Source organism: Podarcis muralis, chromosome 7 (assembly GCF_964188315.1).
Source record: "Podarcis muralis chromosome 7, rPodMur119.hap1.1, whole genome shotgun sequence".
NCBI lineage: Eukaryota > Metazoa > Chordata > Lepidosauria > Squamata > Lacertidae > Podarcis > Podarcis muralis.
The window spans coordinates 35,032,316-35,047,960 of NC_135661.1; the positions used below are offsets into that span (position 1 = coordinate 35,032,316).

Below are 15,645 nucleotides of genomic sequence, written 5' to 3' on the forward strand. Positions count from 1 at the left end.
AGCTACTTTTTTAAAAAAGCCTACTGGATCAGACCAAAGCATTTCATCTAGCCCACCATTCACTCACCAAAAGCGGCCAACTCGATACCTTTGGAAAGTTCACCAGCAAAGCATGAAGTCAACAGCCTTGCAAACACCTGACATTCAGAGGTCTGCTGCCTTTGTGAACATGGAAGTCTGTGTCAATCTTTTTTATTATACTCATTATCCTGCTTCTCAGTCAAAATCAATAACACTCACATTCCAGATCAAGGGATGTAATACAGTGGTACCTCAGGTTAAGTACTTAATTCGTTCTGGAGGTCCGTACTTAACCTGAAACTATTCTTAACCTGAAAGACCACTTTAGCTAATGGGGCCTCCTGCTGCTGCCGTGCCACCGGAGCACAATTTCTGTTCTCATCCTAAAGCAAAGTTCTTAACCTGAAGCACTATTTCTGGGTTAGCGGAGTCTGTAACCTGAAGCGTATGTAACCCGAGGTACCACTATAGTACTACTCTATTCTGCCTTGGTCAGACCCCACCTGGAGTACTGTGCCCAGTTCTGACCACAGTTTAACAAGGACACTAACAAGCTAGAGCAAGCGCAGAGGAGGGCAACCAAGGTGATGAAGGATCTGGAAACCAAGGAATGACTGAGGATGCTGGGTATGTTCAGCTTGGAGGAGACTGAGAGGTGACAGGATAGCTATCTTCAAATATCTAAAGGGCTGTCACATAGCAAATGGAGCAAGCTTGAAAGAACAATGGGTATACAAACTAACTGAATACGCAGAGCTTGCCAGTATGACACCCAAAATAAGAAACCGAGATGACAAATTGACGAGGAGTGAGTGGGAGTACTTAGGGGAATATTTACAAAAACAAGACCTTAAATATAAATTCCAGGTAGGGGGTACTCTATGACCAACAGTTGACAATATGAAAGATAAGAGAGTGTGGAAAATGGGGTGAAGGATCAAATGTATATGCAGCTAAACAAGATGTATAAAGAACTGTCATGAAACACTGGGTGGGAAGTCGAATAGATTTATTGTATATAAAGAAGAGGAGACTGTAAAACTGGGGGGGGGGGGGGGCCCTCAAAAATAAAAAGGAAATGGAGCAAGATTGTTTTCTGCTGCTCCAGAGGGCAGGATCCAAACTAACGGATTCAAATTCCAAGAAAGAAGATTCTGACTAAACATTAGGAAGAACTTTCTGGTGGCAAAAGCTGTTCAAAAGTGGAACGGACTATTATCGCGAAGTATTGGAAGACACAAGATCTACCCACTCTGGAAGAATGGTAGATTAAGGTGATGGATTACATGGAATTGGCGGAAATGACTGGCAGAATCCGAGACCAGGGAGAAGAGTTGGTGGAAGAAGACTGGAAGAAATTTAAAGTCTACTTACAGAAATACTGTAAAATTAATGAATGTTAGAATGATGTTGGATAAGAAGTTAAGTGGTTTTTAGCTGTAATGCTATAAAGGAATATGAAAAAAATGGATTATTAACAGGTAAAAAATTAATGTTATAATACTTTAAGATTAAAGACTAGGATAAACAAAGAGGGAAAGGATTTGCTGAACTAACAAATTGAACTGGAATACAAAAAAGGGAGGTGTGAGGAGGTCCGGGAAACAAGCAAATGAAAGATAAGTAATGGAAAGATGGAATTGTTTTTAACTATTTTTATTTTGTATATTTCTTTTTTCTTTTTTCATTTTGTAATATTTTGAAAATCTTAATAAATATCTTTTTTTAAAAAAAAGGGGGAACGGGCTGCCACTGAAGGGGGCAAACCTTCATTTCATTTCAAAACCTCCTTCATTTGAGGTTTTAAAACAAGGGGATTCTTTAGCTGTGGTTCCTGCATTGCAGGGTTTTGGACTAGATGGCCCTTGGTGGACCTTCCAACTCTACAGTTATTCTATGACCCAAAGTGGCTTTCAGTTAAAATCCATCACAAATTCAGAATAAAGCAGGTGCAAGGTCAGAAAAGACCAAAGGCTTGGGTCTCCACCCACCCAGTGGATTTACTGTCAGTGTGGTAGGTGACTGCAAGTTATCCACCATTTTTGACATTTCCACAATGCCCCAATGTAGCATCATTATGGGCAATGGTGAAAGCTACAAAATATTGACTTCCTGACTTCCTGCAATTGCCACTTAGTAATTTCAGGCTAAACGTCCTAGCTCAACAGGCTGGCCCAACTCAAGAGACAACTCTGGGGTGCTAGGCCCTTAGCAGATATCCAAGGATGCCATATGTTGAGGGGGTTGGACTAGATGACCCTTTGAGTCCCTTCCAACTCTACAATTCTGTGATTCTAATATGACATTGACTTACATCCTAGAATAAAGGTACAGCTGCCAAGCATACATGAAGCGGATGTTCAGTATCTCTCTGGTACTTGCCGACTCCGGAAAACTTCTTGGGCACTTAGCGACAAAGATGCGCAAATGCCCTTGATACACACACACACACACACACACACACACACACCACCACCACCACCACCAGCTTTTCAGGAGTCCATTAGGCGACGGAACTTCTGTCCTCTCAATAATGGAGGGGAAACAAAATAATCAGAACGTATTTCGTTTTCAGATCGACTGAGAGCGCCAAGACCAAAGTGCTTAATCATCAAGCATAACGGCACTGTTCCTGGAATTCCGTTAACTCTCTACTATTGAATCCCATTATTTCTCTTCAGCTATTCATCAGGAGATTTTAAACCAGAGAAAGGTCTTGGCCTAGCAAGCTCTCCATGCAGATCAAAAACAAACAAACATCTTCTGAAGGCCCACACCACTGGTCTGGTCTGAACCTGCACATGCTGACACTTGATTATGGCACGCTTGAGGGATATGCACACTATCCTCAACATGTCCAGCATTTGGCAGTAGCGTAAAAGGGACCTACATGCATTGCTCGGTCTCTTACTCCTCCCTCAGTACATTCACTGAGCATGTGAAGCACACACACACACCCCAGTGCCTGGCACCCAGCTGTCATAACTCTGGGATCAGATTCCCCTTCTCCAGGGGATGAGATTGAGGAGTCAGAAGCAGAACTGCACGCAGGGGCAGCCCCAGAGGCAAGTCCACCAGATGCATCTGTAGTATTAAAGGCTTCCCTAAACAGGGCTGCCTTCAGATGTCCTCTAAAAGTCTGGTACTTGTTGTTCTCTTTGACATCTGGTGGGAGGGCGTTCCACAGGGCGCCTTTCAGCTGGGTAGCTCAGTTGGTAGAGCATGAGACTCTGGGGTCGTGGGTGCAAGCTCCACATTTGGCAAAAGATTCCTGCATTACACGGGGTTGGACTAGATGATCCTTGTGGTCCCTTCCAACTCTACAATTCTATTTTTAGGACACAGTTTATTTTTGTAAGTTGTTTTAAATGGTTTTTAATATTGTGTTTTAATGTTCTAACCTCATCCTGGGACCTTAGGGTAAAGGACAGGTAACAACAACAACAACATGCAGGGAGAGTTTTATCCCATGTTGCCCTTTCACACATTCTTTCAACGTGTGGGGGGGGGGAGGGAGATCATCTGAACTTTCCTTCAGTATTGGCTTAATGTAAGGCAGGATTCTCCTCAAACTTTGGGATAGTGTTACTAAGCTGTAAAATTTAATACACTCTGCAAAGATCACTGTAAAAGAGGGAAATGATTGCATTGCTGCAAAGGGGGGGGGGTTCTTTTTTAAAAAAAAGAAAAGAGCAAAAACCTCAGCCAGGTTAAGGGGGAGGGACTTGATTCTGTCAAATAAAACAGCACTCTCTCCCAGCCAAAGAAAAATAAAGCAGAACCAGCAGGTCATTACAGCTACAGCTGTATAAACTAAGGCTGCAATCCACCGGGAACTTCATCCTGAGAGTCGCGCAGGAACACAGATCTGCTTCAGTGCGCCTTGCGCAAGGCAAGATCCCAGTGGTACAGGACAAACAAAGGAAGTATTGCTCCGCACAACGTATAAACCAACTTCTGGGATTCAGGAACAAAAGGTGCAGTGATGACCACTGACTTTAGCTAGCTCTAAACTGAATAGAAATGCCGTAGATGCTAGGGCTATCGATGGCAGCGTGTGGAACCAGACTGGGAAGACTCTGGGTTCAAATCCTCTCTCGGGTTGCAATCCTAACTGGGAGTAAGTCCAACTGAATACAACAGGACTTACTTCTGAGTAGGCATGGTTAGGACTGCACTCTCAGCCAGGAAGCTCACTGGATGACAATTTCTGTTCCTGACCTACCCCATAGGTTGCTGTGATGAACAAAAAAAGGAGGTGAGATGGGCAGTAGATTACATACAGCCCACCCCCAAACTCATCAGAGGAAGGGCAAAATAAGCATGCAATTAAGTATAGACACAGGAAACAGCTTCGCACCAAGTCAATACATTGGTCTATCTAGCTCAAAATGTTAGAAACTCAGATATATAACCTAGGCTCCAAATGGCTCCTTAAACCAAAGTTACAGTCACCAAAACAGAATGTCTAGTTGCCATTTTGGGGCAAGACAGCTCTAAAGTCTTATTTTGCAATGATGGACTGACTGTGATTGATAGTTGCACATATGGCTAGTTCAGATGACAACCTTGAACTAGGTTAAGAATTTTAAGAACCTAAAGAAGAAAAGTCACTTGATCCAGGGACAGTCCACATATATATTGGCCTATTCTGATCTCTTTTTCTTAATGGTGACTGCTCCTGTTCAGGCTGCACAGAAAAAGTATTTTGCTTTCTGAAATTCATTCCAATTATGCAGATAAAATATAACTGATAGAATTCTACAGGATGGGGCATTAGTGTGTGAAAACAGTCAATATCCAATGATCCCCAGGCATGCACTTCCAGATGGTGGAGATCCTGGCACCCAGACATCTTTACTTGGTCACAAGTGGTCAATAGCCAGGTGCAAAATATGCTTGGGGGCTGGCTAATTTCAAACACTGCTAGCTCAGTAATGTCTGCACTGATTGGCAGCAGATTCCCAGGGTTCTAGGCAGGTGTCTCTCCCAGCCCTACCTGGAGATGCTAGGGGTTCAACGTGAAACTTTCTGTACACAAAGCAGATGCTGTATCAGTGAGCCAATGGCCTTTCCCTCTGAACAAAACATTCAAAAGCTGTTAGTAGTGGCCTCCCTACTTTCTGATTGTCGAATGCTGCTAAATTGAACCACTTAATATATTTATAGGCCTCTATATAGACCAACGTGGGACGCGGGTGGCACTGTGGTTAAAACCTCAGCGCCTAGGACTTGCCGATCGCATGGTCGGCGGTTCGAATCCCCGCGGCGGGGTGCGCCGGTCCCAGCGCCTACCAACCTAGCAGTTCGAAAGCACCTCCGGGTGCAAGTAGATAAATAGGGATCGCTTACCAGCGGGAAGGTAAACAGCATTCCGTGTGCTGCGCTGGCTCGCCAGATGCAGCTTGTCATGCTGGCCACGTGACCCGGAAGTGTCTGCAGACAGCGCTGGCTCCCGGCCTATAGAGTGAGATGAGCGCACAACCCTAGAGTCTGGCAAGACTGGCCCGTACGGGCAGGGGTACCTTTACCTATATAGACCAACAGCTGTATTAACATTATGTATGTACTGTAGCAAGACAACTGCCACTCTTTTAATCTGCGCATACAGGAACCTTTAAAATTTCACATATATGTGCACACATATTCCATGCTGAAAACAAACCCTGGTGATCAGGCAACGATGCATTTTATGATTAACTACCGAAATAATCTTTTAGTTATAATCAAATCTACCATGCAACAGTTTAGAAGCACCAGCCGCCTCCACACTGGCGATTTCCACAATGAGCTCAGCTGCTGCTTGAAACAGACAACCTGTAAAGTTCTCAACAACAGAAGAGGACCTCATGAAATGCTCAGGGACCCCAGTTGTAACCTCATATCGTCCAGTTCATTGATGTGCTAATGTGCTCCATCCTCAAGCTGAGAAACCAGAGAGGCAGAAATTTACAAGCCGCCACCCTTCCCCAGTGGGTGGGAAAATAGGTGTGGATAGAAGAAGCAAAAGAAATCTGATCTGGAATTGAGGGAACACTATCTTCTTCCTATGATTTAATAAATAAAACAGGCTAAAAGCTTGTCCCAGTCTTCCACTCTGGGAGGTGGGGGAAAGCCCTTGCACACATTTTGCTAAGCCAAAGGTTTGTTATAGACAACAAAATACAAGTCAGCATCAAACACGGCATATAAAACTAGTGACATACAGCAAGGGCAACAACAGCAAGTGCAAATAAATTGCGTTGTTTTTGAATGTGAAATATAACAAACTTAAATTTTATAGTCTGTCTGAACTACTGCTCAAACTTGTTTATTTTAAAGAGGGTGGAGCTTCAAATTGGTGCTAATGCACCAGTTCTGATTAGCTTGAAGTACAGTTGCCCATTATGTCTGATACAGCAACCTGCATTATAGTCAGAATTCAGAACTACCTGAAATATTTTATCTCCCTTTGCAAACCTGCCCTGGTCCTTGGCTAAGAACCTTTCTCTTGGTGCCACAATTGGAGCTGATGCAAGAGAGAGCCTTTTCTGTGGCTGCTCCGATATACTGCGGAATTCACTCCCAAGAGAGATCAGATTGGCTCCCTCTTTGTTATCCTTCTGCCAACAGGCTAAGATCTTCCTGTTCAAAGAGGGCTTTGAATACTAAGGAGCAGATGATGCTGATCGCTGGGTTGCTGTACAGGGGGAAACTGTATCTTAATTACTGGTTCTAAACATGTTGTTTTCATGTATTTTAATTATTGTTTTTAACTAGTTTATTTTCATTACTTTGCATTTTATAATGTTTTTAAATGTTGGAAACTACCATGAATCCCAACTTGAGGAAAAGGTGGAAATAAAAACATTAAGTAAATAAATAAATAAAACTTAAACTGCAATTTGGGCATTGGCCATGGTCCAGTCATGGTCAGATGACAAAACACACACGGGCTTCCTGCATCCATACACAACCCCTGTACCTTGGTTTACCATAGCTTCCCTTTACCTCCCAAACCTAGAAACTATGGTTAATCACTAACAAACAATCCAGAATATGAAGCCACATAGAAGTCATTAACTATACAATCCTGGTCCAGGCACAACTGGAAGCTAGGGTTAACCGCACCTTCCTGGCTCAATTCCCTATTCATGCACAAAGAGAGGGGTGAAGAGGTTACATGATGCTGGTGTATATCTCAGCTTGAGAAGATGTTAGGTAAAGGTAAAGGGGGCCCTGACCATTAGGTCCAGTCGTGACCGACTCTTGGGTTGCAGCACTCGTCTAGCTTTATTGGCCGAGGGAGCCGGCGAACAGCTTCCGGGTCATGTGGCCAGCATAACTAAGCCGCTTCTGGCGAACCAGAGCAGTGCACGGAATCGCCGTTTACCTTCCCGCTGGAGCGGTACCTACTTGCACTTCGTGCTTTCGAACTGCTAGGTTGGCAGGAGCAGGGACCGAGCAACGGGAGCTCACCCTGTCACTGGGATACGAACCGCTGACCTTCTGATTGGCAAGTCCTAGGCTCTGTGGTTTAACCCACAGCGCCACCCGTGTCCCCACCATATGTATATATTATTTTTTAAAGGTGTTTTGAGAAACATAGCATTTTCTCAAATGAGGATTTTCTTTGAACTGCAGGCAGCCGGCAACTTACTCAGGGGTTACGTTCCGGGGATTGCACCTAAACCAAAATGGTGTATGGTCAAAGCCCTTTGGCGGTTTTCAGTGGCGGGTGGGCATTCGAACCGCCGACCTTCCAATCAGCAAGTCCTAGGCTCTGTGGTTTAACCCACAGCACCACCAGTCCAAATTAAGTCACTATTTGATCTCACAAGAAAGGAGGTCAATGAGTAAATTCTGCCTACCCTTTCATAATAAGGGGGGGGGGTTTCCTATATGGGGATTTCAACCCCCTTTTAATGATCAAGAGTATGAAATAGGGGGCAGTAGTTTTCCTTGACTAAGCAGCACAAAGAACAAGTATACACAAATAACTTGTATATTTAAATAAACTATCTAAAGCAACGAAGTTGCCTTCCAACTATCTTTTGCATGGATACAATTACAAGCTGAGATATGCAGAAAGGGAGACAAAGTATCTAGTAAAAGGAGTGGGGTGGTTTTGGAAAAATTGGAGATTTTGATAATACAGTGGTACCTCGGGTTACTAACTTAATTCGTTCCGGAGGTCCGTTCTTAACCCGAAACCGTTCTTAACCTGAGATGCACTTTTGCTAATGGGACCTCCCACTGCCGCCACGCTGCTGCTGCGTGATTTCCATTCTCATCCTGGGGCAAAGTTCTCAACCCGAGGTACTACTTCCGAGTTAGTGGAGTTTGTAACCCGAAGCGTTTGTAACCCGAAGCGTTTGTAACCCGAGGTACCACTGTAAATGCCCAGGCATTTTTGTTTGGGGTAGGTATTTTCGTTTGGGGCAGAAATTGCTATAGCTACTCTCACAGTGGTATATAACCTAAGCCTATGGCATATGTTTAGTTTTGCCCAGGCTCTCCCTGACCCTATTTTATGTGTTTGAATCTTCTGCTTTTCAGTTTTTTTCTATGGGTTTTTAACTTTGCTGTTTTGTTTTAGGCTGAGCTTTTGTTCTTGGTTTTTTCCTTGTAAGACTAGATGCCACTTAGGAGATTTTTGAAACATTAAGCTTTAAGAAACATAAATTTTATTTTTATTTTTTAAGATCCAGGGAGTTGACCCAGAAGAGGGGGCCAGTGATTTATGGGGATTGGCAGCACCAGGGTAAGAAGAAGAATGGTCAGAGCCATCAGAAATGGAGATGGGTGCACGGGACGTGTCGGAAGGAGAGACTGTTCAAGCGAGGGACAGGTCAGCCAAATCCCCACTATCTCCCGCCCTGCTGTCTCCTAGAACCAGGAGGGGCTTGGAGAGGAAAGAGCAGTGCTGACTTCCATTTAGGAGAAGCCTCAGGTTGTGCACATACACCCCATCAGATGAGGATACATGTGGGAGAGAGGAGAGGTCCCACTGTTGCTGTAACTGCTCAGCAAGGCACAGACCTGGGGACAACTGCCTAGAAGTGTGTGTGTGTGTGTGTGTGTGTGTGTGTGTGTGTGTCCAGAGCACCTTGGGCGTTGTTGTAAGTGTGTGCTTTTGTCAATAAATAATGAACCATCACACATGTGCCTTCCTTGGCTGAGTGTGCCCAGGACACACAATACAAGCATTACACAATATTATAACAGTAACCTGGAGGAAGTGCAGAGGAAGCGGTTGCATTTGAGCTAAACAATTAATTCTCCCTTCCTAATCCCCTATTTAAGCTATGAATGTGCAGCAAATGAACAACGTAAATATGTACGGCCATGTGGGCTAGTAAAACTTCTTATGGGCTAATCACTTTTATGAACTTAATTGCTTGGGTGCTACCTCCAGCACAACCTCTATGTACCACAATCACATATTAACATTATGCATCATAAGGCTAAGAGTTTCACAGTAAGACCTGAAAAAACTAGATTGGTTGTGTGGGTCCCATTTCTGAACAGAACCAATTTAAGATGGAGAGAGATGTCAAAGTTTCCAACAGAGGTTTAGCCCTGAATGAAGGAGAGTTACAAGGAGCTCAAAAGGGTTAGGCTAAAATGGCTGCGAACTTCATGCCAGGGCAAAGCAACTGATTTCAACATATATTTTAACGTTCTTGCACTATAATGAATTTCTAAGGGATTCCACTGAAATAGATGGTGTATCCTATTCTTTGGGAGCTATTGCCTATGTTCCTGCACAGCTCCCAAGCTGCAGGGTCTTCTAAACTTCCGCATCCCTGAGGAAGTCATTAGTTATATTATATCAGCTGCAAATGCAACATTATCAGCCCAAATAAATACCAGTATTGATCTGAAGCCATGCAAGATGCTTAACAGCATCAAATAGAAATATGGAAAGCTAACTCAAATACTATGCATTATAAACTCAACTGTGTCAGACAAGAACCTGCAAATAAGACAGATAGTGTCAGAAATTCAGATATATGACTTTTATTCAAATTTCTTGATCTTCCAGTACCAAAGCTCTTGCTCCCTTTTTGCTGTGAACACTTGGAACTGGTTCACATGTTGGCTTGAAATCCTCGTGATGTGGTGGGGAAAGTATGGGCATGTGCCCACATAAGGAGCATGAAACATGAGCGCACAGGGGGCCATAACCATTCACGCCAAAGTTACGCAATTGAGCATCTCCTCTTGGGGGGCGGGGTATGAGCCCCTGTGGCCCAACACATGGAGCCACTTGTATAACGTGTCACCACTTTTGTCACATGTTATTTTGTTGCCTCTGGGGTCGATTTATATTTCAGTATCCTGCTTTATCACAAACTTGATTCTTCAAATCAGCTTACAAGCCACAAAAATGTAGAGTAATAGATATCAACCACAAGACATACACCAGTGATGAGAGGACTGGAAACTAAAAACAAAAACATAGCCACAAATGAAACGGATCAACACAGTGTCTAATACTCTAACTTCGTAAGGGTATGCCTGGGCAAATAAAATTCAAATGCCTAGGCAAATAAAATTGGATTGAGCAAGAGCCTAACAATGGTTGTAGCTGGTAAAATGTTACCTTTGGAGGGCACTTGAAAGGCAGAGCACCATCATGGACAAGATCTGTTACATAGGAAGATAGGGAACTGCCTTATTAAAGTAAGCCCAGTACTGACTGGCAGCAGCTATCTAGGGTTTCTGGAAGGGGATTTTCCAATCACTTGCTATCTGAACCTTACAAATGGTGATGCAGAGACTGAACCTTAGACCTTCAGTGTGCAAAACAGATGAGCCACATCTGAGCCATAGAACTTTCCCCCTTCTCTGGGTGCTCTCTTCTAACCTCAGGAGAAGGAGGAGCTCAGAGAAGGGCTTCCCAAATGATCCCTAAGAACAGGCAGGTTCATTTTGTGTGAAGAAGCCAAGATCAAGTGCTACCTTTGGTTAGAGAGAAGATTTTGTATCTGTGCACTGTTTTTTTCAATTTCAGATACTCTGCTGCTGATTTTCTCCTCCCTTATTTTTAATGCTGTTTTAATGGATTTTGTTTAAATACCTATTTTTCTGTTTATAGAAATCTCTGCCATTATTGCAGAGGGACTGATATTATTACAAGAGTGGGGAGTTGTAGTTCTTGGGTTTTGTTGACTTTGATTATGTAACAAAGCTGTAAAATGAGTGTGTGTGTGTGTGTGTGTGTGTGTGTGTGTAAAGGTGGGTGGGTCCATCTTCCAATCTTAAAATTGCCACTAATTAAGACACACAACTTGTCAACCCATTTTCCAATCCATGTGCAAGAAGTTAAGACTGTACCTGGGTTTGAGAGTTGCCGTTTTTGTTTTTTTTATGTAGAGCTTGCTCTATCCAGACATAACACATGCATAGGCAAGTGAGGCAGAGTGCTAAAACATTTATGTGTTCTTTTCCTTAATGTGTACAAAGTATTCCTGCAGCAGCTGGTGCACCTCTGCTTGCATCTCCAGAAGGCAAGATGCTTCCCAGCACTATGAACCCAACCATCACCTAATCAAGGGTGAGTGAGCCAGCAGCTACACGCCTCCTCCCGTCATGAATAAGGACTACTTTACAGCTCCCGAAAGAAACTGCCTATTGTCAAACACATTTACAAAACGGAGAGGGCCATGTTGGAATAAACAGACACACAGCCACAGCATACAGAGAGAGAGAGAGAGAGAGAGAGAGAGAGAGAGAGAGAGGCCAGATTCTGTAGGTGGAGGGGAGGAATACTATCAGGCTTTACACAGCGTATTTGCTTCAAAAACTTCTATTTGGCACCTCCTTTTACAAATACCTACCCTGAAATGACAATCCCTTTGACGGATTTTCAAGCTTATTCTTTTAGCACCACCCCCTGGTGGTGGCTTGTTCCAACTAACCTTAGTGAAGATTAACCACCATTTAGGGTTTGGATGCCACACTAAACTGTGGTTAAACAAAAACAGAAGCTTCTAATCTTCCCACAGCTGAAAATCTTTTTCATAAAGTACTGTGAACCTATTCCTATCAGTGAATATGCTCTTCCTTCTTGGAAGGCCTGCTGAAATAAAAATGCTTTCCGTATGCACCATAGAGTACAGATTGTTGGCGCTGGTCTGCAGGCGTCTCTGCACTAAAGGCTCTACTTTAAACAGTTGCAGAGTGACCCTCCAGCGCATGCAGTACCACACAGATAACCCTAGTGATCAGGCAGCGATATAATAAATAATGCAATGTCCTGGTCGATAAGTTCTTTAAGTCATTGTATACAGTGGTACCTTGGGTTAAGTACTTAATTCGTTCCGGAGGTCATTTCTTAACCTGAAACTGTTCTTAACCTGAAGCACCACTTTAGCTAATGGGGCCTCCTGCTGCTGCCATGCTGCTGGAGCACATTTTTTGTTTTCTTCCTGAAGCAAAATTCTTAACCTGAGGTAATATTTCTGGGTTAGCGGAGTCTGTAACCTGAAGCGTATGTAACCCGAGGTACCACTGTACTTACTAACCACAAAACCTTAAACCTGGCTAAGTTGCATCTCAGCAGACAATGCAGTTCCCTCAGCAACAGCCACAATCCATATATTTCTGGAACAAGTATAAGGGCAGGCCTATATAGAGTGCACTGCAATAACTCAGTCCTGAGGCTAACAATGTATGGACCAGCATAGCCAAGCTATCCCTATGCAAGAACAGCTGTAGCTGACATACCAGCAGAAACAGTAGAAAGCCACCAAGGCCACTTGGGGCCCCAAGGACAAGGAGCATTTCCAAGAGAGCACAACCAACTCCAGAGCAAGTAACTGATCTATATCCTCAACCACTCTTCCACAGGACATCCAGAATTCAGTTTGCTAGCCCTCAGCCAGCAAATCACTGTGCTCTGACACTGTTACACTCAAGGCACCAGAGTGCAGTCCAGAAACTCTGCACTCAGGTGATTCAGGACCGCTGGTGGCAATGGCAAGACTATGGAGCCATGTCAACATTTCCAAGTCAATTGTCTCCCCTTCTGAGAGGAAACTAGGAAGCTACCTCATACCAAGTCAAACCATTGGTCCACCGAGCTCAACACTGGCAGCAGCTCTCCAGGATTTCACATGGGGGCTCCACCTGGAGATGCTGGGGATTGGGTCTCGGACCTTCTGAGATGCTCTACCACTAAGCTACAACCCTTCCCAGGTATTCCGGGTTGCAACAGATTTGAAAGGGCTGATATCTGAACTACAATGAGTCCCAAGCGTCCTGGCGTTCAAGGTCTCGCAAGCAGAAGTTTGCTGACAACCTCTCCACAACTTCTGTGAATCTTATTTTAAATTCCTAGATGGCAGCCCCAAAGTTTCCAGGCTCCTGGAAACTAAATGCCCAGCATGCTTTTCCATTCTTTTCTCAAGGCCTGACCACCTATTGCCAACAACGCCTTGCTTCAGAAATAATTGCACTCACTTGAGTGGCTCAAAACACTCTGGATCTATCCCCAGCGTTTTGAACACTTAAAATAATTCCACTGAATTAACGCAGAATTGTGGGAAGGGAGTGAGGAGGTGAGGGAGTTTCACAGGCAAACTGTCTAGAAGTTTTATTGCTTATATAAAAAAAGATAAAACAACACTAAGGGTTTTTCCCCCTTTAATAATCTAATATAATTACTGTCAGAATTGCAACTGGAAAAGCAAAGTTGCTTTTTTATTTTAATTTTATTAAGAAGAAGTGAACAAAGACTACCCAAGGCACCACAATAAAATTACATTAACTGTAAAATTACATTATTAATTCTTTAATCTCACTTGAGGCCTCAAGCTGTTGCTATGTCCAATTACCCAGCTAACCACCTGTCAGAATTGTAAAGCTAGTTTAACATTACCTCCAGGACAGTTGTGTGCCCTGTGTTCGGTCAGGTCTGCCAGCGAATCGAAGTCCTGCTGACAGTTATCGCAGGTGTAAATTGACTCGTCCTCCATGTCTTCATCTTCCTCATTTCTCTCTTCCTGGCTTGTAATGCTGTTCCTCTCTTCCAAGGCCCGGCTGTCCCTCGTATCATTCTCCAGTTCCCCTCCAAGACCTCCTGCCAGCAAGAACAGACGCTGCGGTAAGTTGGGATTGCATGGAAGTTTCAAAAAACGGAACAACTCGATTATGTTAGCAAGTCATATAACGGCACTTTCCTTACGATCCCTCTCACACTTTCAGTTTATTGAAAATACAGTAATTACATCATCATCATTATTATTATTACTATTATTAGTACTACTACTACTACTGCTACTACTAACCCCTTCACCCTTAGGTCCCAGGGCGGGTTGCAATATTAAAACACAATGTTTTCAAAAAGTGGTTTTGAACAGTTTACAATCAAAAAAGTAAGGTGGGTCCTAAAAATATGCACTTCAAGTGCCAAAAGCCGGGGCAAAGAGGTGTGGCTTCAGCATTCACTGGGAGCTGTATAGTGAATGTGCTAAATATACCTCTGTGGGAGGGAGTTCCACAATGTGGGAGCTGCCACAGGAAATGCCGTCTCCCAGGCCACCCCACTTCAAGCCTATGAGGGTGGAGGAACTATGAAGAGGGCCCCCTCTGCCAATCTCAGCACCTGAGACAGTCTATAGTGGGGGTGGATTACATTGACAGGGTGTGTGTATCTAAATGGCCTCTAAGTAGCACACCATAATGATGTCTTTAGTAGCTATTTATTTTAATTTTTATTCCTTCCTCGCTTTTGTTCTAATAGAGCCCATGCTTTACTTTCTTATTTCATCCCTTAACAGAAAATAATGCTGATTGTCAGTGATATTATTTCAACCATTATTATTTCTACACTACACTGAAAATTGACGAGGTTTAATTACTGCCTAATAATAAGGCTGACATGCCATTTTTCAACTCTTTAATTCCCCTCTGCCAGCCAGAAAATAATGACCACTCAAATACTAAACAGTAAAATGAAGAGAGAAATCAAAGTATATTCGAAGGCACTTTTCTGAAACAGCCAGAGCTACCTTGCTAAACAGGACAAAGAAAAGCCACACTGCTGAATACCTGCAGGCTGATTAAGATGAAAAGGAGAAATGTCCACCTAAAAGCTCTCCCCATGGTGCTGCAGCCTTATGGCGCAGCTGTGAATCTGAAATCTCCATCACTATCGCTAAAACCCTGTCTGTAGGAACATAGGAAGCTGCATTAAACTGAATCAGACCACTAGTCCATTGAGCTCAGCACTGCCCATACTGACTTGTAGCAGCTCTCCAGGGTTTAAGGTAAGGGTCCTTCCCAGCCCTACCTGGAGAAGCCAAGGATTGAATCTGGTGATACCTTCTGCATGCAAATTGGTTGTTCCACCATTAAGCTATGGTACTTACCCAAACCAAATGGATTGTCCATTTGGTTCCTCCATGCAGAACAACCAAATGGATAATCCAATCAACTGCAGAAAGGTAGTGCTGGGCCCAGGCCCAGAGTACAGCCATCTATCCATGCAGCTAGAAGCATCAATCTGTAAATTCAACCTGGCTTCTGTATAGCCCAGCTTTTAAACCAGGAACAGGTAGCCTTGGGTAAAATTTCATGTTGCACTTGGCCTAATTCATGGGGGCAGCACAGGCAGAGGAAAAACAGGAGCGGCAG

The 15,645-nt window shown here is 43.6% G+C and overlaps 1 protein-coding gene across 4 annotated transcripts in view; it reads right to left on the reverse strand.

Moving 5' to 3' along the window:
• The window catches only part of ZNF423 (zinc finger protein 423), a 305,068-nt gene that overhangs the window by 197,823 nt on the left and 91,600 nt on the right, over positions 1-15,645 (reverse strand). For 3 of the 4 annotated variants that reach the window (XM_077931522.1, XM_028740205.2, XM_077931523.1), the window contains one exon: positions 13,889-14,089. The exons of the other annotated variant lie outside the window; for it this stretch is intronic. In XM_077931522.1, the coding sequence (XP_077787648.1) occupies positions 13,889-14,089 (201 nt within the window). The remainder of the gene's footprint in view (positions 1-13,888; positions 14,090-15,645) is intronic. 4 annotated transcript variants of the gene reach the window in all.